At 40.7% G+C, this 25,686-nt stretch overlaps 1 protein-coding gene across 1 annotated transcript in view; it reads right to left on the bottom strand.

Annotated features, from left to right (window-relative positions):
* Positions 1-25,266, bottom strand: part of MOB2 (MOB kinase activator 2) — a 104,887-nt gene extending 79,621 nt beyond the window's left edge. The window contains exon 1 of the mRNA XM_081205692.1: positions 24,854-25,266. Coding sequence (XP_081061818.1) covers positions 24,854-24,870 — 17 coding nt within the window. The 5' untranslated portion in view covers positions 24,871-25,266. The remainder of the gene's footprint in view (positions 1-24,853) is intronic.
* Between the last annotated feature and the right edge of the window lie 420 nt (positions 25,267-25,686).

Below are 25,686 nucleotides of genomic sequence, written 5' to 3'. Positions count from 1 at the left end.
ACCTTTATTTTGAAATATTGAGCACTATATACTTTTTATATAAATTAAATAATACTCAAAGTGTATGTGAGTTCTTCCAACCAACCCATCTCCTTACCTAAGAAAATAACTCTGCCTTAGTTCTGAAGCAAAAGGAAGAGCTGAGTGGTGCATGACCTAAACTGAGTTAAGGCTCTTCCATTTTTAGATCCAGAATTTGCTTTTCCAAATATGAAAGCTGATGATCACCACTGGGAAAACTGAGAATTCTTTTCTGCTTTTGTGGCTGCAAGTATGTAAATAAGAGGTTATTACTTCTTCTATATCAGGGTGGTCTAATGTGCAACCCAAGGGCATTTTTGGCAGCCCTTGGCAATATTTGATGCCCACCCCTCCAGCCCTTGTGCTGCCTTCCCAAAGCCTGGTAAGGGAAATGCTAGGCTTTGAGAATGAGGCATGGGAGCTCTGACACGGTCCTAGAGTCCTCCCACCTCCTTCCCAAAGCCTAGTTAGCACTTTCCCAGCTCTGAGAAGGAGGTAGGAGGGCTCTCTCATCCTGCCTCACACCTCATTCCCAAAACCTGGTGCCTTGCTTACCTGGCTTTGGGAAGGCAGAAGAAGGGCTGGGTTGGGCATCAAATGCTGGGCTCACTTCCCCGCACAACAAGGTAGTGTGCAGCCTGTGGTTTCCAGGTCAAAGTATTATTGTGGTGCACTTGTTATGAAAAGTTGGGCTGCCCTCATCTAGATTAACAGATAGAGAGCATAAAGATGTGGTTGGTTTTGCATAGATTGTCTGGAATTATAAAGAAAAGAGGGCATATGCAACATATTCTCTCCAGTGTAACCACAAACCACCAAATACAAATTTAGAATAAATACTGCTAAAGAAGACTTTCTGAAAGACTTGGGCCCTGACATAGTTCATATTAAGCCATTTTTAAACATTCCAAAGGTGTATAAAATAATGAGAGGACATCCCTGAGTATATCCAAGTGCCTTTTACTAGTGAGTAGCTACATCAAATTATTTCACATCTGCCATTAGGAGTAAGTTATGTAATGTTCAAAACGTGTGACTCTGGACAAGTTTCAAAGCCAGCACCTCCTATTGTTTCTAAAATGAAGCACAGTATTGTTAAAAATCAAACATGCTGGAGCTGACCAGTTGACGAGCTTCTATCCTGACGGAAATGAGTTAATGAGAATGGAGAAAGCAATTTATCAAGGTGGAGGCGGCAGCCTTCTCCCTCCCATGATGGCAGAAATGCCAAGGCTTTAGCTCTAGTCCATGTTTTCCCCAGGACAAATGCTTTGTGGCAGAAGTCCAGAACTGATCCACTTCTCCACGATCACCACAATCCACCATTACAGTAAAGATGGGGCGGGGGGGCGGGGAGAGAGCCTAAGCAAATCACTTCTTAAAAAGAAGCATACAAGTGTCACTTATGGGTTGGTTTCCCAGGGCAATTATTACCATGGGGCATATATATGATTTCTGAAGTGTTCTGCTCATACTGTAGCATTATGCTTGGACAGTGTGTAAATGTGTACTTGGAGAGCACTACCAAGTTAGTGTGATCAAAAGGCTGCAAGGGAGATTCACTAGAACACCAAGTGGGAGGAAGAAAATTGAAAAGCACTCTACAGCTGATGGTTTGTGTGTTTTGCCTTGGAGAAGTTATAATGCATAATACATGGCAAAATACAAGTTACAGATTTTGTATGAAATAAAGTCAGTTAATGCTGTTAATTTGGTTTCAGCATTCTGAAGAAAGGAGGAGCCTGCACTGATAAAGATTCTCTGTCTAGCTGGCAGAAAGTGCATTACTAAGTTAAGAAGCTGCTAGCGCGTGCACACACACACACACACACACACACACACCATGTTTGCAAATCCACACAAAAGAAGCCATAGTCCTCAACTTCAGATTTAGAGCACATGCCAGAGATGCTGCTAATATAATTTTCTAAGAAACAAACTATACCTCTTCATCCCATGCAAATAGCAACTGTACAAATGATATGAGGAACAAGAAATGCAAGTGGAAAAGTTGAAACAGCTGCAAAGCAACTACTTCTGCCCAGATATTGTTTAAGGGGAGGGACTGGACCCTATGATGCTAAGAAAACTTAAGAAATGTAATGTGAATAACTGCTGGAGCACAGGTTGTTTAATTTCAAAGTTCACATCTCTCGTAGCACTGAGTACACAAATACTGATAATAGAAGAACGACACTTCGTATCACATAGCTGAGTTCTCATGTCCCTGCCTTAGTTCAAGCTTAGTTTATCAACAACTAATTTCAAATGGGGATTGGAAGATATCCCATTCAACACATTCTTATGTCTGTCCACATCTCTTGTCAGCTCTCATTTCTGTACCTGAGCAACTGTAGCTGCTTGGAATCTGACGTTCCATAAACTCTAAAGTAACACACATGGAATATAAATTAGGGCCTTGCATCTCTAGTTACAAATGCAAGAAACTCTGGTGCTTGAAGAGCTGAGTTGCAAGGAGATCTGCAGCCTGCAACTTGAGTTGGCCCAGGTCAAAATAAAGTCAAGGAAACCTTTCATAACTTCAGAAGGGAGCAGGGGAGTCTGAGTTTAACAAACGACATCTAAAATCATTGCTCATCCTAGCATTTGGTTGCTTTTTTAAAAAGAAGTGTGCTCTTGTTCTATGGTTAGTTCTGAGGAAAGTTGTCTAAAGCTTTACAATCTGCTTTCTGAGACAAGATAGACAGGTGTTTTTTTAACCCTCCCCTCTTAAATAGGATAACACCAATATCCCGAGAAAAATAACATATTTTGGATACAAAGTGCTCTGCTAATGCAACAAAATAAGGAGACTTTTGAAAGAATGCATCACAAAATTCTCAAATCCAGAGAAGCCCCCAACACAAAGTGCACTTCTAGTAGTGGCTTAGTATGTGGGTAGTATTTATATACCCATATATCATATTGTATTATAGTTTGTTTAATTTTTCTTTTTTCTTTCCTTCACTTTATTTATATACTTTATTTATATATCTTCAATAAAATACAAGTATTAGTATATGAATAGTCTGTAGTATGTTTTACATAACGTGGGGTTGTATACTCAGAGTTCCATATACAGTGGTGCCTCGCAAGACAAAATTAATTCGTTCCACGAGTTTTCTCGTCTTGCGATTTTTTTCGTCTTGCAAAGCACGGTGTCGGAAAAGTTTTGGAAAAGCTTCAAAAATCACCAAAGTCTTCAAAAACCTCAAAAAAGGATACCACACTGCGTGCTATGAGTTGCTCCTCGAAGTCAAGTCGCAACTGTATTAACGGTGTTAAGAAAAAGGAAACAAACTTGCAAGACGTTTCCATCTTGCGAAGCAAGCCCATAGGGAAAATCGTCTTCCGAAGCAGCTCAAAAAACAAAAAAAACCCCTTTCGTTTTGCGAGTTTTCCGTCTCGCGAGGCATTTGTCTTGCGAGGTACCACTGTACCATTATTTCAGTAATCCTTACAAACCACTCTATGAAGAATGACAGCATAACCGCCCTCAAACTATAGATAGGGAGCTCTGCAGCAAATGCATTCAAAAAGAGCACTCCTACGTCCTTCTGATTTTTAGCTCCTTATACTCTTACACAATTCCATTTTTCCACAAGTTACCACTTGCAAAAGTCTAACCCATGTCTCTTTTCACCTAACATTCATACTCAGTTAAGGGATGTAGAAAATACTTATTACAAATGAGGAAGTACAAGCAACCTGAGTTAATCCCTTATTTTTCGGAACACTGAGCAACATAGAACTGTAGAGCCATCCTCTTCAGTGGTGGAGAGGAATGTCTGTAGTTAAATGAGACAATTTGCCAAAGATCTATTCATGGCAGAAATCTCCCCTGTCCCTCTATAGGTGCTCCAACAGATATAGAGAGGAGCATACCAGGGATAGATCAGGTGAGAGTCTTTGGAGGCACAGGACTGAAATCCCGTTTCCCCAACACACATATATACCCTGTACCAGGAATCTCTCTGCTCCTCATCTCACAATTAGCCCCATTTTTCTTTCTTCAATACTTCTTCACCCTCATTTCTGTTCAGTACAAGGGTATCCACCAAGTGCTCATTTCACTTTCCCAGCAATTCATTCAGAGTTACAGCATTAGACAGGCAATTCAGCAGGGGAACCTCAAGCCTGGAAGCCAAATGTGTCTCTCCGGGCCTCTGTATTAAGCCCTTGAGACTCTCCACAGACCCCACTCCATGCCCTTCTTGGGTGCTTTTGCCTGGCTGGAATGCAGCTTACTAAACAAAGGCAAGAGTCACATCTACTGCTCCACCCACTTTTGCCTCTAGCTATGCCCACCACTGGCATGTGACCCCTGGAATGTTGCCCATGACACTGAAGTTCATGAGCTGAAAAAGGTCCTTCTCCCCTGTAATGCACCACGGCCAGCTGCAATAAACTGGACAAACTATTATGAACTCCACCCCCCTTCTTGGAACCAAAGAGAGGAGGAGCAACACACAACTGTTGCGTCCACTGTTGATTGGATTTTGGAAGAATCCTAGGGGGCTACAAATAGGCTGCAAGTAAGCCCCACATCTGGCTTGCCGTTATGTTGCACGTGTCTGGTTTACAAGAAGTACCAAATACAGTGGTACCTCGGGTTACATACGCTTCAGGTTACATACGCTTCAGGTTACAGACTCCGCTAACCCAGAAACAGTACCTTGGGTTAAGAACTTTGCTTCAGGATGAGAACAGAAATCGTGCTCTGGTGGCGCGGTGGCAGCAGGAGGCCCCATTAGCTAAAGTGGTACCTCAGGTTAAGAACAGTTTCAGGTTAAGAACAGACCTCCAGAACGAATTAAATTCTTAACCTGAGGTACCACTGTACTAGTTTAGACTGAGAATCTCAATTTCATGAAGACAAATACAAAGTTCTATTAAATTGGGCCTATCAAACATCTAATCAACACACCAGTAATTGCTTTCAATGAAAAAAGTAGTTTTAAAATGGTGACAACACTCGTTAGCCAGGACAATGATTTACCAAAGGAAAACAAAGCACAGCTATGGCTCATTTACCGTTCCAGCTTGTTCAGGCAGGTTTTTAAAAAAGACGTATGGGGTGTGGTATGGTAGAAAAGACCTACACAGCCCTGTTAAAGTGACTAATTCATAGGCAATCATTTTTGCAGAAATGTCTTTCTATTTGGCAGTTATTCTAAATGGGAGTTTTGGAACAAGTAAACACAACAGAAAATAAAAGGGCAGCAGCTAGTCAGCAACTACAGTCAAGCAACAAAAGTCAGCTGCAAGTCATGCAAAAAATAAGTCAGCTGCACTCAGACAGAAAAGTGAGAGGACACTGGGGGCTACTCAGTGGAGGAAGAGGTATTCCCTCCATACTGTAAGTTACTCATTCCAAGCCTGAGTAAAGAGTACGGTGGTTACAGGGCTGGTTGCAAAAGAATCTGATCAGCAAGTGCCTAACCTGAGCAGCACTGTGAGGTATGCAGTTATATACCTCCTCCCTGCTGTGCCTGATAAAGTAATAGAATTGTAGAGTTGGAGGGTACCACAAAGGTCATCTAGTCCAGCCCCATGAAATGCAGAAATCTTTTGCCCAACATGTGGCTCCAACCCTGTGAATGATGCTGTGAATAAGAGTCTCATGCTCTACCCACCAAGGTTTTTTTAAAAATCCTTTGCTAAAGTTAAGGGAAGAAATATCACCCTTAAACTTTTTATATCTTCATCAAATGGACAGGCAGAAATTGGTCCTCTGGAGTCAGCTTCACCCTCCAAGCATGCAAAGGCCTCCACTTTTTCGGTGGGTGACTTTGTTTCATCACCCTCCTGTCCATCAAGTTTGCTACAAGAGAAAATCAACACTGGCAGCATCTTTCCACTGAACCATGATTTGAATTGGTTTTGTGAAGTATCACTTGGAGGCAAAGCAATGCCACTGTGTGCCAATTCAGATGTCACAGTAAACTAATGTTAAAAAACAGGGAGGAAAGGAAGAAACGCACAGACCAATATGGGCACTCCTGACTGCCAAAGCCTTGCTTTGCTGTTGCCAAATTAAGCCAATGATAGAAACAGAAACATACGTGTACACTTAAAAGTTACAGTAATGTTAAATGAGACCTATCCCTATAAATGAGGAAATGATTGCCTTCAGAAAAGGGACTGGTAATTTGACTAAAAACTATTATATGAATCTTAAATGGACATCAACAGCAAAAGGCCAAAATCATCCCTTCATCTAACTTAATTACATCAGACCATGACAACAGTGCACACTGAGTAATTACAACTAGCATCAGGAGTCATTGAAGTTTTTTCCCTGTAGCACTTCCACAGCATTGGGGTGGGGGGGAGCTCAAAGCAATAAGAGCTCTTTGAAGTAGCATTTGCCACTTGCATTTCTCTAAAACCTAGTAATTCTGAAGTTTACTACACCCCATCATAGCACTTTGTGCTTTACAAGCCTTTGTTCATCTTCACAACGTGTCCTTCAAATAGGTTATTATTCCTATTTTAGATAGAAAATTGAGGCTGAGCGAACAGCGTGTCTAAGGCCATCAAAATAAAATAAAAAATTCCTCCCAGTAGCACCTTAGAGACCAACTAAGTTTGTTATTGGTATGAGCTTTCATGTGCATGCACACTTCTTCAGATACATCGTGTGCATGCACACGAAAACTCATACCAATAACAAACTTAGTTGGTCTCTAAGGTGCTACTGGGAGGAATTTTTTTACTTTTTTGTTTTGTTTCGACTACGACAGACCAACACTGCAACCTACCTCTAACTAAGGCCATTAAGTTAGTGTCTCAGCTATGTGAACCCAGGAATTTCAAGTTCACCAGACCACACACAAAAATAGGATTTGTTTCAATCCAAGGATTGCCAGTGCAGCAGATCCAGGCACATATACACACACCTCTAGAGGCATTCCCTTGTGCCTGCAAGGTTTCTCCCCTCACACCCCCACTGTCACTGAAGTTCAGTCTGAAAGCAGCATTAAACAGAATAGTCACCATCATCATCATTGAATAGCTATCAATAACTTCTGAGCACCATCTACCCTAAACTCTGAACCATCTACCTCAACCTCCCCAAAGATATTATGACAATCATCCAGTAACAATAAATCCAAAATGCCAACACATCTTATTCTTCTGTTTACCAATCGCATATTACAGCTGTTGTTTACATTTAAAAACACAAAGACTTTCAGCCAACAGTGATTCAACTTCCCTAAGTGTCTTTAGATGTCCTGAGCAGGAACAATAGAGGCTTTGCCTCTCCAGTTAAAATAAAAAACATAGTCCCCAGGGCCTTTGCAGGTTGATACTCTAATGGAAGAAATTCCTCTTTCCTCATCATATGATGAAGCTCTGTCCTTAGCTATTTCTTTAATAAACAAGAAAGCCCAAAATCTATTCAACCCAAGGAATAAGTACAATATCCTTTGGAAGTGGATTTTAATATAGCCAGATCTCTCCATCTTTACTGACATCTCAAAAAATTATGAATGATTGATGGTGGCAAGCTAGGCCAGTACTTCTGCTTGTTTTTCCTATATGTTTAATAACTCTACTCTTAGGTGCTTTCCACTGGTTTATTTGGCACACTCTTCCAAATCCATCTGTCCCAAGACATACGGATGCCAACCATATGGGACAAAAAACTAGTTTTAGAGGTCTAGAATTTCCTGGATCATCCCTGGTCAGCTTCCACAGAATCTACAATACATGCCAGTATGTTTTTAAATGAGCAACAGAGAAATTAGATGCATTGTCTTCCCTCTGTTTAATCACAAACAACAGGGTGGCCAGTGAGTGGCATTCCCTCTTTTCTTGCCCAGTGTGGACAGATTCCAGGCCATCTGCGTGAAACCGCAGGCAGGACATTCTATCCTCCTTACAGCATGGGCACAGTGGTACCAGCCACCCCACTGCAAAGGGTGGAGAGAGAAAGGAGGGAGCCGCTGTTGTTTTTCTTATTTGTGTTTTATCCTGGCAGCAGGCAGAGGCCTTGTGCTTGCCAAGCTCATTACCATTGTAAAATGTTCCCAATGATGATGGGATGGAAAGTGGGTTGGGGGGGGCAGGGCAAGAAAAATCAAGTTTCTAAACAGGGCTGCAGGGATCAGCCTCCGTTTCAGGCAACATGAAACAAGCTAGCTGACTGTGTTTATGGAAGAGGATTACACCCTCTCAGCAGCTGATCTGGCAGCTATGGCCACTTTGCCTGTAGTTGCTGTTTCTTTAGTGCAAGGCAGACACTCCAGTGTTCCTCTATGCACTTATTTCTGCTGTACTAGCTTCTCTGCAAGTGGCACTAGGATTAGATGTAACACAAAGTTTCTGTGATAGCACAAGACATTTCACAAATGATTTTGAACTAATGAGAAATTGGGCTGCTATAAGTCCACCATTTGCTACTAGAATAACTGATCTTGGATCTTATCAGCACAGGAAATATAATTTAGGTATTTCACAAGGACATCACAGAATGCAAACAATGCTATAATTTGTGGGATACATTTTCTAAACTCCTTTCAGTTTCAACAGAATGCCAAAGATCAGGTTTGGCCATGCATTCTCCAAACACAGAAGAAATAAATAGGAGTAAATTCCTAAAACAATTTTGTATTCATTTTGAAGATCTTTCCCCCCAACAAGTTATGGTCAGGAGGTACTTGGTGTTGAACCTTAATGAAGGCAGGCATGTCTGGGTCTTGTCAACACCTAGACAGGAGATCACCTGGAAACTTTATGTACATAGTAAGTTCTACTGAAGGAACTTATAAATAATAAATGCACAGCTTCTCTAGAATTTCACACCTAGAATTAGAATGGATAAAAAAGCCTAATGAAAAGTACCAAGTGGTTTACATTTTCAAACTAGATTTTCTTAGGTCAGCCGCAATACCCTCCCAATCTGTACTGTGGGGAAAATTATACCGACACTACACTATCTTTCAGAACCATTAAGATTTCTAAGAAGTGTTTTGAGAGATGAAGAAAATATCTACACAAAGCAGTATATTCTTATCCTTTCCATAAAGGTCTAGAATTCATATTGTACAGACTCCTCCTTTCCTATCACTAATGAGCTACATGTTCTTTGATTAGCACTTTCAGGGTACAATACATATCAATTATATAGAGAGGGTGAATTCATTGGCTATTCCCTGCCACAAAACACCTTGACCCATCTCAAGCATCCTTTGAAGGTTGGTACAAGCCATTTCAGCAACAGCCTAGCCACGCCCTTGTTCAATTCACAATTGAAAAAGGATTACTTAAGGCAAAATTGAGAATGTAATAAACTTATTCTGAGGCCTACAGCTTAGAGCGGTGCCGCTACAAAGATCCATAAGCGAAAGGCTTATTAAAATGTATTGATGTTCTATTTCTTTTACACACAGGTTTTGTTCTTTAGCAGGGTGTTTTTCAAAGCCAAACCTGCAATTACATCTTAATCTCCTGCAAAAGCTACTAGCCCCATCCCTTGCCACTCCACCCATGCAACAATCTACAAAATAAAAACAGCTGCTTCTGATAAACCTATCCCACTGCCTTTCACATTACACCAGAGAGCTGTGAAACTGACACAGTATACTTAAGAGCTGTAACAAGTGTACTGATGCACTGCCTGTTAGCCTGGGGACAGAGGAAAAGAGGAGCGAAAAGATGTTAGAAGTGGAGGGCAAGTAGAAGTGCTCCAAGATGAGACTAGAATACTCACGCTCCGCAAACCAGGCTATTCACAGGAACTGCTCCTGGGTAAAATCAAATGCTACACAAGTGCATGTTCCCTGCCCCTGTACAACCTGCAAAATCTACTCCAAAGAGGCACATAGTAGGTGGACAGGAGGATAGTGAGTATGAGACTATTCTGCACGTGCATGGATGCAGTTGATTACACCCTCTGTGTGTAGATCTGGTCTATGATCCCTACATTTCAATTCCTGAGAAATGAACGGGGGGGGGGGGGAATCAGGCTTCTTACCACAAGCTATGCCTCAAAGTAGTTGCCGGCTGTTAGAAAACTATTGGTGACTGTAAACACACACACCAGCACAGCCCTGGTTCTGGTAGACAGAGAGATGGAAGTGAATACAGGAGATCTCAATGAAGTGACAAGCAGCAGTTGGAAGCCATTCCCTCAGTTCCTTTCCTCAAACCAGTGGCATGAGTAGCTGGGCAGGCCCTGGAGGCAGCTACCGGCTCCAATCATCCTTCTTCCCAACCTCACAGATCTCATATGAATCTTTAGTATCTCAGCCAACATTCTTGTGTACAGCAACAGGATGTACACAAGATAAGCAGTGGTGCTGGGAGCTAAAAGGGGTTTGGTTGAACATACACAAAAATGTGTGCTAATCCTAAAAACCAATTTAGCTCATACAAGACCACAAGAAGGTTATGTGGATGCTAAATTACACATCATAACTTACCTCTCTAAGATCACTTGACCATTATACTCGTACCACCTGGTGCACAAGAGTAGAGCTCCGACAAACTATCATTATTTCATAATCAGGTCATTTAACAGGATTTCACTGAACATATCCAAATGATAGCCATGGATTGATATTTTATCAGGCCTACTCCTTAGTCAGACTTCAATATATTTGCTTAGCTCTAATCTGGCATCTACTGGAATATTTACCAAGGACCAAAAGCATAGGCTGGTATCCAACTAAGTCATACTTAAAATAGACCCTCTTAAGCCAAAAAGACTTAAAGTTAGGCATACATATTAAATTCAGTGGGTCTACACAGAGTATACTTAGTCAGATAGCTGATGCAGAACCCAGAACTGATGCACTTACTTTTTAAAAATAGTATCATTTATTTTTAGCTCAAAAGATATTTTAATGCCATGCAAGTGTTTGCTTCTGTCCAAAAATCCTAATCATTTTAGTGAGCTAAAAAAAGCCTCCTTCCATCAGCACTGCACTTTTATAGATAGTTCCAAGGCTTCAGAGATGGACAAGCCTCTCACCCTTGCAACCCAATGCACCAACATACAGTAATATTTTGTAGGACAAACACCTACCATAAATAGAAGTTCTCTGTTTTCTCCACAGTCATAGTTCTCATTTCATTTAAGGGGATATAAAACCTTTTAAAGTTACCTTTTCAAGGTTAGGGAGTTCAGATTATTTGCTTTTTCATAATTATTACCTACTAAACATCCATATATTTGCTGGGGAAAGAGGCCTACCATGTTCTCCCACTGCATCAAAAGGAATATGGAGGATATTGCAAAAGAAATATTATTAAAGCTTACTCAAGGGCAGAGCACTGGTCAAATACTATGTACTGGGGCATTTGTTTAAAAACAGCTAAATATCATCAGCCACAAATGCCCCTGTAAGCAGTAATTTCCTTTCTTTCTTTTTTACACCTATCAAAGTTACATCTGATTGTAAAGAAAGGAGTGATTTTTTGACAATATTTTGTTGATGGGTTAAATGCCTAACCCTGAATCAGAATTTGGTTGAGTTTATGGAAAGGTCTGCCTTTTTCTGATGATATAAGGTAGGCTGAGAATCAGAAGGGCACAATTTAGTCCCTCCACTATGCAGAGGTACAGCTGCTTTCTTGATGCCCAATGGATGCTTAAGTTGAGATACCTGCACTGCAGGAGGTTGGACTGGTTGACCCTCAGGGTTCCTTCCAACTCTACAATTTTGTGATTCTATGAATTCTATTTGCAGGTTCTTCTTCACCATAAACTGGAGTACTCTTTCAGTTATTGGTCTATACATAGGAAGCTGCAACCTTAGACCAGAAATTGTCACACAGGAGATTGAGAACACAGGGTTTTATTGTAACAAAGCTAAATTCTAAAGCAGGAGTACCTAACATGGTATCTTCCAGATGTGTCAAAAGGAACTGAAGAAGTTAGTTTACCCTGTAGAATCTGTCCCACTTACAAATATACTATTTTAGAAGAACGTGCATTATTCAAATTGATGCAATGATTTCACATTGCTTGTGTTCAGAAGCCTGTATAACTGCAACTTGTACACTGCAAAATTGGGCAACTGGTAGTTAGATAATCTTGATAAATGAGTCTTTATAACCCAGACCGATTTATACCTCACATCAGAACAGCGAGCACAACCAGCTGCATTTGTCTTGAAGAGGATTCACTGAGCATTCTAGATGGCTACCTAGTTCTGTGGCCTTAAACATATTTATGAAGAGATACACATATTTAGAAAAATATCAGTAAAAATAAGGATCTTAACATTTCTAGCTTATACAATTGCTGATTATATTTACGGTAGCCCTGAACTGACAAACTTGACAAAGCCCCTAAAGCTGCAGCGGAAAATTAAGTGAGTTCTAATGCAAATTCTTTCTATTTAGAATGCAGCCAGACAGTTACACATTTATTTTAAATGTGCAGATAGGGTCAACTTTCAATAAAATGAACTTCGGTGCTACTTCTTACTTTCCAGTATTATACATCTGCACATCTCTTTAACCAGATGACTAAAGACAGAACACTACACAGAAACAAGTTTAGTTTCCTCTCCAAGACCACTTCCTTCACTGTGCAATTGCCGTTTCTCTGTGGTTGATTTTTTTCATAGTGAGAATCTTAAACTGGTTAGGCAGTCAAATAAAGAATAACTACTAAAACATGGGATTTCAACACCACAACTAGATGAAGCAAGTGTTATGCAGGAGACGTGTTTTAACAAAACAACAACAACTGAACAGTGGTAGGTGAGGAGAACTTTTGTAATCTTTTCCAATGAGAACTGCATTGTATATCCATCCCTCGAAGCCACATTCTTAATAGAAACATCAGAAAAGTGCAGTGCCTGAAAACAGGATGTGAATATGAGGTGCTTTGCACGCACATGTCTTCCTTGCAGAAACTACAGAAACTGGAAAAAAATAAAGTACCGGCAACAAGTCTACAAGTTATAAAATATGCAAATACACTACAAAAAGGGAAAGGAGATAGTGTAGCTGTTCTCCAAATGAAAGAGAGTAATAATACAGGAAATAGGATAAAGATAGAAGTTATTTCCTACAGATTTTGTTTGAAAAGAAATAATTTGATATGCACACAAAGATGTGTGCACACAGCAAAAATTAACAACCCCACACTTAAGTCTATCCACAAAGCTACAGCACTTGCATTATAAAACAAAATCGACCCCCTCACAGACTGATAGCTGCATCCATGCATTCCTGAGTGACAATGATCCAGATGCAACGACAAACCATAGCTTGTTATTAAGTGCATGAGTAGCAGCAAGTCATAGTGAGCCTCAGGAAGATGTTCTCCTTTCATCTTCCTCCCCTCATCCATGCACAAGACGAGGAAATTAGTCAAAACACTTATTTTCTTCTACAGCAGTTCCTGGTTTGTATTCGGTATAAAGGACTATTTTTTGTTCACATTGCATTTTATATAAGCCCTACAATATTCTGTTGCTCTGGATGCTCAGAGAGAAGTATAACCATTAGCATTAACAAACTACTGCCCAGCCAGTGGTGGTGCCACAAAGCCCCATCTAACAGCATTAAATGCCTGCTCTGTGACAAACACACATATGAGAAATTAACACTTTTAGTTCAAATAATACAAGTACGTACTTCAGAGCTGAAGGTCACAGAGCACACTCATCATCAAAAAGTGCCTTGGAAGAAGCATAAATTATTCAAACTGATCTAAAAAACATAGGAGGATTAAAATGTAACATGTGTATGTGTGCGTTAATCTGATTAACAGAAATAGCCAGGCCATTCTTTTACTAGCCAAGGGCCTATTAACTTACTATGTGCTCTTGTCACTGAAGACACACTTCCGTATTTCTAGGCTGTAATTTCTGAGTTTGCTGTATAAAGACAGCAGGTACAGCAACAAAACTAAGACAACTTACAGACAAAGTATTACAAAAGGAAGGTGGCTCAATTCAGCAGACAAATCTCACACTAACTGAAACCCATAAAACTGTTACTGAGTAAAACAAGAAACTGAAGGGAACTCTCCCTCCGACAAGTAGAAAGATAACAAAGGAGGAATTACATAGCATATATTGGGGGGGGGGGGGAGTCTCTCCAAATAAGAAGATGAAGTTTGTGCACTGAGTAATATTATCAGCACTAGCATGAACGTGTGGTCTAACAAGTCCATGCACCAAGTTAATCAAGAAAACCAATGTTATGTGTTCCTGCGAGAGAGAAAACCCAGGCCAGCTTTCAGTTCTTTCAATTGTTCTTTATGCCAGGGCACATTGCCCACATTCTCCAGAGGCCATGAGGCAGTCCAGCAAACATACCACACAACCACAACAAGAATTTTTATCACAACTATGACCTGAATTCTCTTGGCATCCAAGAGTTAAAGGTTTAATTTTTTAAGAAAAATGAAATCAACGTCTGTTTAGTTATTGTCTTTGTTCAGCTGACAGTCCAAGGCATCTGAAAACTTTCTGGTCAGCAGCCAAAGCTAAAGCAATGCCCTCCTGTGAACCCTGTTTGGTATATGAAGGAAAAATACAGAACTCCTTGAATATCTCATCCAAACCAAGCAAATCAGTACCTATGTCATACATATACTGTCAAGCCACTGCATTTGTTTTCATTCTTTCCTGGAGATTCTCCTGTGTGCTGTCCTATTAAAAGAAAAAGAAACAACAACCCTCTACCTACAAATACACAAACATTAAAAGAGAAATGATGCAACTAGCACACTATCGTTATAAGGATAATACTTTAACGTGGCCTTAATTTTTCTTTACTAACAGCATGCTACAGGATGCTAATCTTCAAACTGATTTTTTGTTTATATTACTGTGTATCTTTCACCTGTTCTCCATTAGGACAGTGGTGGGGAACAACAGCTCTCCAGGTGTCAATGGACTCCAACTCACATCATCCCCAGTTAGCATGGCCAATGGTCAACGATTATGGGAGCTGTAATCCAGCAACATCTGGAGGACCACAAATTCCCATCACTGCTCTGATTGATGCAAACATATTTAGAGCACCCCTGCTATGAATAAACTTCACAGCGTCCTAAGGAACATAAGATGCCAAAACTCTCTCTTACCGAGTTAATTTTTTGTAATGGGAGATCATCCACTTATTTCTTCTGTTACAACAATGAAATGCAATACCTACTAGGGCGTATTAGAAACTCTCGAGATCTATCTATCTATCTATCTATCTATCTATCTATCTATCTATGCATATGCCAGATGGCTCCTTAAACCAGGGTTACAGTCACCAAAACGGAATGTCTAGGTGCCATTTTTTGGGCCAGACAGCTTTTGGTTCCTGGAATTCATTCTGATTGTGCAGATAAAATATAATGTATAAAATTCTACAGGATGTGTTGCTAGTGTGTGAAAACAGTCAAGATCCAAGGATCCCCAGACATGTACTTCCAGAGGGTGGAGACACCAAGCACCATCCTGGTGCCTGGGTATTTTCACTTGGTCACAAGTGGCCAATAGCCAGGTGCAAAATCCACCTGACAAATTTTGAATGCTGCTGCTAGGTGAATCGCAAAATTGTCAAACTTCCCAATTATTTTTTCTATACCCTTAAGTATCTTTGAAGAAGTCACAAAAAATTATTGAAAGCACTATATCATTTATGGCATATGATAGTCAATACATTTCAATATATGCAGCTTTTCATGGGTGAAAAACATAGGCCTGATAACGTCAGTGGTTTTCTGTAGAGGGAAAGAAGTTCACAAAGGTAAAAAAAAAAAGCAGTGGGAATACAAAAGAGTAACACCTGCCTAAATGAGAATTGAAAGCAAGCGTATACACTGCAGCTGTGTAAATCAAAGTGACACCAACAAGGCTTTACAAAAAGAAGGGGAAAGTTTTTTTTTTAACTCAATATCCATCCATAGCAACTATCTAGTTGCACTGTAGCAATAAAACTGTCAGAACATTTGCATAGCTAAGCAGTTTCAAATTGGATGGGAGACAGTCTGTTGAGATTCCTGCATTTCAGGAGATTAGACTAAATGACCCTTGGGGTCCCCCTCCAACTCTACAATTTTATGTTTCTATGTGTAGTAACCAACTTGGATTCGAATCCACTTCAAACAGAGGTTTGGAGAAAGTCTACCTGCAAGTAATAGTGATGAGATTATATCATAAGATTCTATCTGATCTGTTAGCTGCTCTTGAGAAAATCCCCAAATTTTGTAAGTTGTCTCAACAAAGCCACAGAGAATTTTAATAAATGTTTAAGATCTCATTCATTTCCTGTCTCAGACTGCTGCTATGTTCAGACAAGGTGCCTATTTTTTTAACATTAATTTGTTTAACTGTTTTGGGTAGCTGCCAACCTTCTTAACTCCTTCACGGTTCTCACTTATACATGATACCAAAACTAGTTCTAGAAGTGTGCAACATAGTAGACCCTTATACCATAAACGAAATATAAAACATTTATAATGGTAAACACACAAATAGTGCACACAAACTAATACACACACTGGTCTTGTCTGCACATTGTAATAAACCATAATCTGAACTACACTAAGGTATACCATGAACAAGCAATGTGCTGGTGCACTCTGCTCAATCTCACCTGCTTCCCTCGCTCCACTGCCAAGCTGGGAGAAGCCATGGAGAAACTGGCTTGGTGTTACATATAGTTTGCTTCTATGAAACAAGCGTTGAGTAGTAGGCTACGAAAAACACTTTGGCTTCCACTCATGGTTGGAGAGAGAAAAAACCATGCACACTGAATCACATATAATGCTAAGCCATCCACTCCATGGGTTGTTCTTCCTTTTGCCAAGCTAGGTAACAAAGCAGGCACAAACATAGTAGTTTACTTCAAACTATAGCTTACTGTGAGTGATGTAAACCAGACTGAGACAAAAAACAGTTGAAACTTTACTAGAAGTACTTTTCCAATGAAAAAACCCAAGAGTTCTCAAGCCTCCTTGCAGAAGGAGGCTTAGTCAACAAAGAAGACAGCTAGTTAACAAATAATTATATTGACCTAAGCAGCTGCAGCACTTTTAATAAACATTAGGGAGTTCTAGACTCCCTAATAATAGTCTGTAGTAGGAACAGAGGCTATGTGAAATCTGATTAAAGGAGTGAAACTCAGAACAGGTTTACACATTACCTCCCATGATGGTCCTTAAAAATGTCTTTTACATGCATGCAATCAATGCAATGGGGGAGCAATGTTTAGAGGTTGTGACAAAAATGTCTAGATAAACATCTTAGAAACATTAGTTACAGAGCTGCCTAGATGAGACCAAGTCCAAAGGTATGCCAGTATAGCTAAGAAGCAGAGACAAGGAAGCCATAAAAGCCAAGGTGGTTTCCTCTAAAGTCCTGTCCAAATGAAGTGGAGCACAAACTGACAAAAAGGTGTCCTGACAATAAGCATATTAAAAACATTAAGACCAACATTTATGTAAGTAACAACAGAAGCAGGAAACTAGCCTGGGAGGTGACTGTTAGATAGCCAAGGTGTGAAAGTACTAAAGAAGGGCAGGGCAATATCCTTCTGCTTCTCTGCATCTATCTTCAGCGGAAGATATTAGATATCATGCTTAAATTACTTTTTTCAGGCAAGACATCTCAAGAATTAGAGGTGACAAGAGATGATATTCTAGGGCTTACTGACAAACTACAAATTAATCTACTGATTAGCATTAAATTCAGGCCAAACGAAATGAAGAGCTTTGTCACACAATGCATAATTAAGGAATTAAAGAATTTGCTGCCACAATATATGCTGAAGGGTACTGGTTAAGATAGCTCTAAAAGGAATTAGCCGCTGATAGAGGACTTCTTCATGAAGTTGTCTACCAGTCATGACAGCTAAATTTTACCTCCGTTAGCCCAAATGGGCCATGATCCAATCTATTAATGCAGTTCTAAAATACTTAGATTTCATCTACCAAACGAGGACCTAAACATGTTAAATGCTTCATGTTAGCATCATAATTCTAAGTTTACATGCACATTGGAAATTCCAATTCAAGATGTCCATAGTTTCATTAATACAACCATATTATATGTCACCATCACTTCTCGGGGTAACATGAATCCAGATCTGTCTTTCTGTTGGGGAAAAGGACTGAGAACCAGTGGAGGAAGTTCCTGCCTCAAACTCTCCGGAGCAGCTTTTCACAGGGTTCTGAGGGCTGCAAGAGGAAATAGGACTCAAAGAAAACTGGTGGCTCCCAGGAGCAGTGCTTGGGGAAGTATGGCTCCAACTAACTTTAAACGAGGAGTTATTTCCACTGGAGTAAGCAATTTTTGATGCTACACCATTAGTAACTGTGGCACAATGTTTACTTTTTCAAATTACATGTTCTGTCCTGTGGGCAGGAAGAAGAGAGCAAGGAAGACAGGCAAAGACAACATCAGGAACTGCTCCAACCCTACACCTCAACTGTACATTTTATTTCATTTATTTGTTTTGATATTTTAAAAAATACAGTGTTGCATGCCTTGGTAGAAAAGTGGTATAGAAATAAAAGAAAGAAAGAAAGAAAGAAAGAAAGAAAGAAAGAAAGAAGGAAGGAAGGAAGGAAAGAAGAACAATTCTTTTTTTTTAAAGTAATATTTATTAAGAGTTTAAAAATTACAAAAAGAAAAAAAGTTAAACAAAGCAAAACGATACAATACAATACATAAAAAACAAACAAAAAAACCACTGCTTATCTTAAAACAAAAACAAAAACAGAAACAATTAAAAACATATCCAATATTTCCATATCTTGTCTTTCATTTACTTGTTTCGAAAACCTCCTCACACCTCCCTTTTTTGTATTCTAGTTCAGTTAGCTATTTCAGCAAATCCTTTCCATCTTTCTCAATTTTTGTCCTATAATTTATCTTATCACAATCTAACCTTATTTTTTTCCCCTTTGGCCCATTAACAGTCTATTTTTACTTAATTCTTTATAACATTTCTGCTAAGGCCATATAACTTCATTCCAGCATCCTTCTAACATTCATTAATTTTACAGTGTTTCTGTAAATAATCTTTAAATTTTTTCCAATCTTCTTCCACCAACTCTTCTCCCTGGTCTCGGATTCTGCCAGTCATTTCCGCCAGTTCCATGTAGTCCATCAACTTCATCTGCCATTCTTCCCGGGTGGGTAAATCTTGTGTCTTCCAATACTTTGTGATAAGTATTCTTGCTGCTGTTGTAGCATACATAAAAAAAGTTCTATCCTTCTTTGTCACCAATTGGCCGACCATGCCCAGGAGAAAGGCCGCTGGTTTCTTCAGGAAGGTATATTTAAATACCTTTTTCATTTCATTATAGATCATCTCCCAGAATGTCTTAATCCTTGGGCACGTCCACCAAAGGTGAAAGAATGTACCTTCAGTCTCTTTACATTTCCAACATTTATTATCAGGCAGATGGTAAATTTTTGCAAGCTTGACTGGTGTCACATACCACCTATAAATCATTTTCATTAAATTCTCTCTTAAGGCATTACATGCCGTAAACTTCATACCTGTGGTCCATAACTGTTCCCAGTCAGCCATCATAATGTTGTGTCCAACAGGAAAGAAGAACAATTCTTGACACTCTACATAGAAGGTGCCAGAAATGTGCAAAATATATGAAGAATATAAACTTTGATGTATGCAGCACACAAGCATAGACAAAGGATGACTTGGGTTTCTGAAAACAGTATCTCTCAGTTCTTTAACTATTCAGTTCCATATGATAGTGAATTCAACATGGTTATAATACTGACCAGCTTGAAGTTTCTACTGAATAAAGAGGTAGCTGCTCTGAAAACTGTACACAGAATAATAGAAGGTTATTGTTGGCATTTATATGTTGTTTTTCTGCCATGGACAGTTTACAATTTTAGTATTTCTAAAAACTAGCATATGGTACAAAAATATAGAACAGGGTTCTGTCACGCCAACTGCTCATCATTACTGGAGTCTACGGCACAAGTTCCCTGCCCCATGTTTTTGTCTTCCTTCAGAATGTACAAGTCTTTAAAAGTTCCAAAGGTGAGAAGATTAACTGGCTAGAAAATACTTGACAGGTGATGTTAAAATGTCTCCTAAAATAAGGTGCTCTTCAATAAATATTTTTAATTGTCACATAACATTATATCAGCTCCCATGATGAAATGGTCACTGTCTTGTCACTTCAGAACTACAGTGGTGCCTCGCAAGACGAAATTAATTCGTTCCGTGAGTTTTTTCGTCTAGCGAATTTTTCATCTTGCGAAGCACGGTGTCGGAAAAGTTTTGGAAAAGCTTCAAAAATCACCAAAGTCTTCAAAAACCTCAAAAAAGGCTACCACACCGCGTGCTATGAGTTGCTCCTCGAAGTTAAGTCGCAACTGTATTAACAGTGTTAAGAAAAAGGAAACAAACTTGCAAGGCGTTTTCGTCTTGCGAAGCAAGCCCATAGGGAAATTCGTCTTGCGAAGCAGCTCAAAAACCGCAAAACCCTTTCGTCTAGTGGGTTTTTCGTGTTGCGAGGCATTCGTCTTGTGGGGCACCACTGTACAAATGTATTAACAGTTTTGTTCCTTCATAAAAAGTTATGAAATTTATGTAACTAAAAACAACCACGGATACTATTTGTTGGCACTTAAAACTAACAGAACAAACTTTCATAGCAATCAATCCTCTTCCAAAAGGAAACAAAGCTCAACATATTCATACCAAATTTAAGTGCACAAAATCCTAATGCAACTCTGAACTCCATTCAAAGTGGTGTGTTGTATGTCTACATATAACAGGAAAATTGTAATCTCCCATTCTTAAAAGTTGCAATATATTGCTTAACATATTCCCCTTTGCTGTGCAACACCTGTGCAGACTAACTGGATTTGCACACACCTGTAAGTCATTGACCTTGACATGAATATGGCAGTGTTCAGCAGCAGGATACACAATATTTAACTAATGTAAAGAAAGGTCATAGAAATGTGGTGATCCAGTTATGGCAGTTTGTTTCACATAGTTCTTCCCTCAAAATTTCAGCAAATCATACAAAAACACGAAAGAGAAGCACAATGTTTCTGGGTAGTACAAAGTCATCTTGATTACTGCCCTTAGGTTTGGTGTGAATGTAGTGTTTCCTAATATTTGTTTCCATACTGCTTAATTATTTGCATTTCAAAGTTGTGTACAGCCCCCCCCAAACCCACAGAAACTCACGACAATAAAACAATAAAAATATATTGTAGGACCATTACCACAATGAGGGTAAACACCCATCACAGTTAGCTTTAACCAAAGCTTATAAACGAGAATCAAACCCTGGTTAAAAGCTAACCATGGTACAAATAGGATGCTGTGCCACGCATCATGTTAAACACAGAAGGCACCGGAGTCTGTGCATGCTTCCAATCTCTTAACTATGCCTAAGAGATCAGCAAACATTACATCTGCACCATGCTTCCACTCAGGTAACCAGAGATTTTGAATAATGGCTCAAAAGAGCAAATGAACTTGAAACTGTGAAAGCCTAGAATAAGGACAATTGTCAATGTTGCTCAAAACAGAAGTATAAAAAGCAATTACCGTACTTCTGGGTTTTCAGTGCTCGAAAACTGAAACGTTCGGCTTCCGAGACGCTGGAAAACCGAGGTACCACTGTATATGTCTACTCAAAAGTGAGTCCCAATTACTCACTCGAGAGGTTGTGGACTCTCCTTCCTTGGAGGTTTTTAAGCAGAGGTGGGTGGCCATCTGTCACGGATGCTTTACCGGAGATTCCTGCATTGCAGGGGGTTGGACTAGATGACCTGTGGGATCCCTTCCAACTCTACAATTCTGTGACTCTATGAATTACTCCAACAGGTTTTATTCAGGGGTAAGTAGGTAAAGGACTATAGCCTAAAGAAAATTAATGCACAATAGTATTGAAGGGAAAACACAAAGTTAAGAAATCAGTTTATTTCACAGAAATCCCTCTTTTAAAAGGTAGCATAAAGCTTTAGAGGGGTGGCTGTGGCTATGTTAATTTGTGGCTGCAAGCAACGAACCACAGTGGCTTAGCATTATGTTTGAATCAAGGATGGTGGTTTGTTATATTCCAGCAATTCAGGACCTACAGCCTTGTAAAACACAAAGATTATTCACAACAAAACATTCCCCTGATCATCAGTTTTGGAGACCCCAATATCATAGTAGTGTTTCACTTACAGCAGTTTTGTTTTGGGACAAACATACCATGATGTGAAGCCAAGGTTTGTTCTTGGCTTACTAATCATGGTGTGGACCGAAACAAACTATGATCCGCAGTTCAGATAGAACACTAAGTCAGACATTGTAGTTTTTGCTCACACTAGGGGGAGTCGCCAAAAGGGTCCAATTTCTATGATTGTAGTAAGCCATTAATAATAATTTATCTTGACATGCAAACTAGGCTTTTGTTTTTTAAGTTTTAGTTGCAAGTCTGTTGTCCATTATCGGAACTTTGCTACAGTAGTAAAATACTATGTGTTTTGTTCTAGAAGAGCACACATTAACTTTTGAAGGCTTCCCGCTTCAAAACCAGACTACACAAGCAGAAAGCCTATAGTAACTGAGATAAAACAAAGCAGGCACCATTACTGTGAACAGTGTTCCAAAAGTTGCAGGTAGTAGCAGCAAGCACGTATAGCAATTTAAGTTTGATTTGCATAATGCTGTAAGAATCCCAGCCACAGTAAAGTAAACAATTCTATTCATCTATATATGATTCAGTTCAGAAAAAGGTCAGCACAAACAATTAGCATTAAATTACCCTAAGTGTTACTTGCAACTACATGGTCCAATTCTAACTTCTATACATTATGATTTATAAACACAAACATCAAAGGAGTAACTGACCTAACTCTGAAAAACCTCTGAGGTTTTAAATAACTAACCATCATTATGTTACCCATCTCTACTGATGGGCATACATGCAAGCATAATACAATTTATCAGCCAGCTCGCCTAATCTGATAATACACATAAAGTCAATGCTTGCTCCAGATGTCCCAGCAAGTATTCTCGAGGAGCAGCATACGCAGCCGGAAACTCTTATTAGAAGTATTACCCAAAACTGATTTGATTTCAGTCACCATAAGCATAAGACACCTTCCCCACCTACATCTAAAATTGCACAAGGCTTGTGACCCCTCTACTAAAACTCTATGATATCCTATCAAACTATTATCTTTGGCATAAGATCAAATTGTTACATAAAGATAAATAACTTGAGTGCACATTTATGGAACACATCTTACTCACCAATGAATTTCGCATCACCGTTATTCATAGTTCACCCAAGTCAAGAATAGTTGTGCAGTCAGTATTCAAGCGTTTGCATTTAATCATAGCTAGCATCCCTCAGCTGCCTGAGATTTTCAACCCTAAAACCAACAGCAAATAGCTTTCTACCTTCTGTCTCTCTGGGTAATTAGTACTATTAATCCCAAGCTCTCCAAGCCCCCTGGCGTGGCAATGATTTGGTTTTAACCTCCGCCAAGGTCTCCTCTTTTACATTCTAGCAAACAAACTGTTGGAAAAGTTTTAAGGTGTGACCTGCAGTGATAGTGCAAAAACAGAAGTCTAAGTTGACAGAAATGTGCTGCAACTTGCTGTTCCTGAATCCAAATTATTACTAAATTGATGGGTTACAGCAATATATGTATGCTGCATTTCTCCTCTCTCTTAACCCAATTAAGCAATATTCATGTCCTGGACAGCTGACAAGTATAAAAGCATCAGCCCATATTTTTTTTTTAAAAAAAAATCCCACTCCTAACATTATTGCACATTACCTCTCTGCCCCTCTGCCTGAACAAGTTATGATTTTTTGGAAACTCCCTTGTCAAGCCCCCACCATTACAAAGCACTTCAATCCCAACCAGGTATTACCAACCATTTTGTATTCCTTGCTTTCCAACAGCACAGGATCCCAAGCCAGCTGTTGTGATGCTCCATATTTTGCAATTAGAAAATGCCATTTACGGACATGTGATCCAGCATCTCTGCCACTCAGCAGAACCTCAATACACTGACCACCACATACCCACATGAGGCCAATGTACTACTTCCATCAAAGTGAGCACTTTGCATTTCACTCACACACCACTCCCTTTTGTGCCCCATGCCAAGTCTCCCACCACTGGAAATTCCTCCTTGACATCCTGGTGCTGTGTCAGGGTTAAGGTTTCTATAGCAACTGCATCTTATTCAAGCCTGATCTGCTGCCCTCCCCCCACCCCCGAAATCCAGGACACCCCCTGCATTATAGTCTCTGGTTCTTACACAACTGCATAGGACAGTAAAATAGTTCCAAAATACGCCGACAGATTGCATCTTTTTTAAAAAAAATAAAAAAATCTCAGGACTTGCTTACCTGGAGTAACTACCACCCTGATTCTAGAAGGCAAATCAAAGATTGTAACCTCCACTCCATGCATAAGGATGCACTGTCCAAATCTGCATGTGTGCATAACACGTGCGCGCTGGCGCGCACACACACATTTTGCATGTTCGGGCAGGCAGCATGAAATTCATCTTCTCCCATTCTTTACCTTGCCCCGACTGAGAATCAGTAGAAAGGTGGTGGCTGGGATTAAAGTATGCTGGGCGCTAATTTAATCCAAGTTAATCCAATCTTGACTACAACTCAGGATCAATTTACACCTGACCCTGCCAGCGCCGTGCCAAAACCGACCCCCGCGGCCTGGGGGGGGGGGGGAGAGGAAAGGAGGTGGGAGCAGCCGCCTGCAAGCCCGGAAACACCTTTCCTTCTGACCTTCTTACCCCACGAGGAAGGTGGAACGAAGCACAAAACCCCAACTCAGCCCAGCCCAGCCCCCGCCCTCCGCTTCGCCCAGCCGAGGCTACTCACCCCATGAGCCAGTCCATGACGCCGCCTGCTGCCTTGCGCCGCCGCGGTGCTGGGCCGGGCGAGCAAGCAGGCGGCTCCGGCTGCGTCCCCTGATCTCCTCTCCTCACCGCCCGCTCCGGCCTCTGAGGCGGCTCATGGGTGGCGCCTGTCCCGCACCGGACCTTCCCCCGCCTGGCGCCCCGTTCTCTCCTCCCTCAGGCGGAGGAGGAGGCGGCTGCTACTTCGGCTGCTACTTCTTCTTCTTTCTTCGCCGCCGCCTCGTCTTCCTCCTGCTGCTGCTCCGGGCGGCTCCGCTGGGTTCCCGCCCCCAAGGCAGCGCCCGCCGGGTCCCCTCAGCCAACCAGCCTCGGCGGGCGAGAGACACACAAGCGCTCTCTCCCTCTCTCTTGCTCTCGCGCTTAGGGTGGCCGGAAGTAAACACACTGCCTTTCCTCCAACATTTTCTCCCCGCCCCTCTCTCCCCCTCCACACGCGCGCCCGGCACAGCAACCCGGAAGCGACCGCCCTCCCGTGGGACGATGGGAAATGGAGTCCCGGCGCAAACTCCGAGGTAGCAGAACCTCTGAACGGGAACGGAGAAGGGAGAGTTTCTTCTGGGTGCGGAAAGAGAGAGAGGGAGGAGGGTTAAAAAAGAGCAGGAAGGCTGAAGCTGCGGCGGCGGCCGCTGGGAATCTGCGAGGCTCATGCGATACTGCGCTTTCTTATCGACCCGAGTCTGGATTTTCCCACGTTGCGGCTGCTGTTCCCACGCACCAGGGATGCCCCATGTGGATGGTGGCGGACTGCAGTTCCCGTCGTTCCTACCCATTGGCCGTTGGGGCTGGGGCTGATGG

The sequence above is a fragment of the Podarcis bocagei genome (genome assembly GCF_964188305.1).
Source record: "Podarcis bocagei genome assembly, chromosome: 1".
NCBI classification, from domain to species: Eukaryota; Metazoa; Chordata; class Lepidosauria; order Squamata; family Lacertidae; genus Podarcis; species Podarcis bocagei.
The sequence above is the reverse complement of the archived record's forward strand: the minus strand, read 5'-3'. Positions and strand labels throughout refer to the sequence as shown.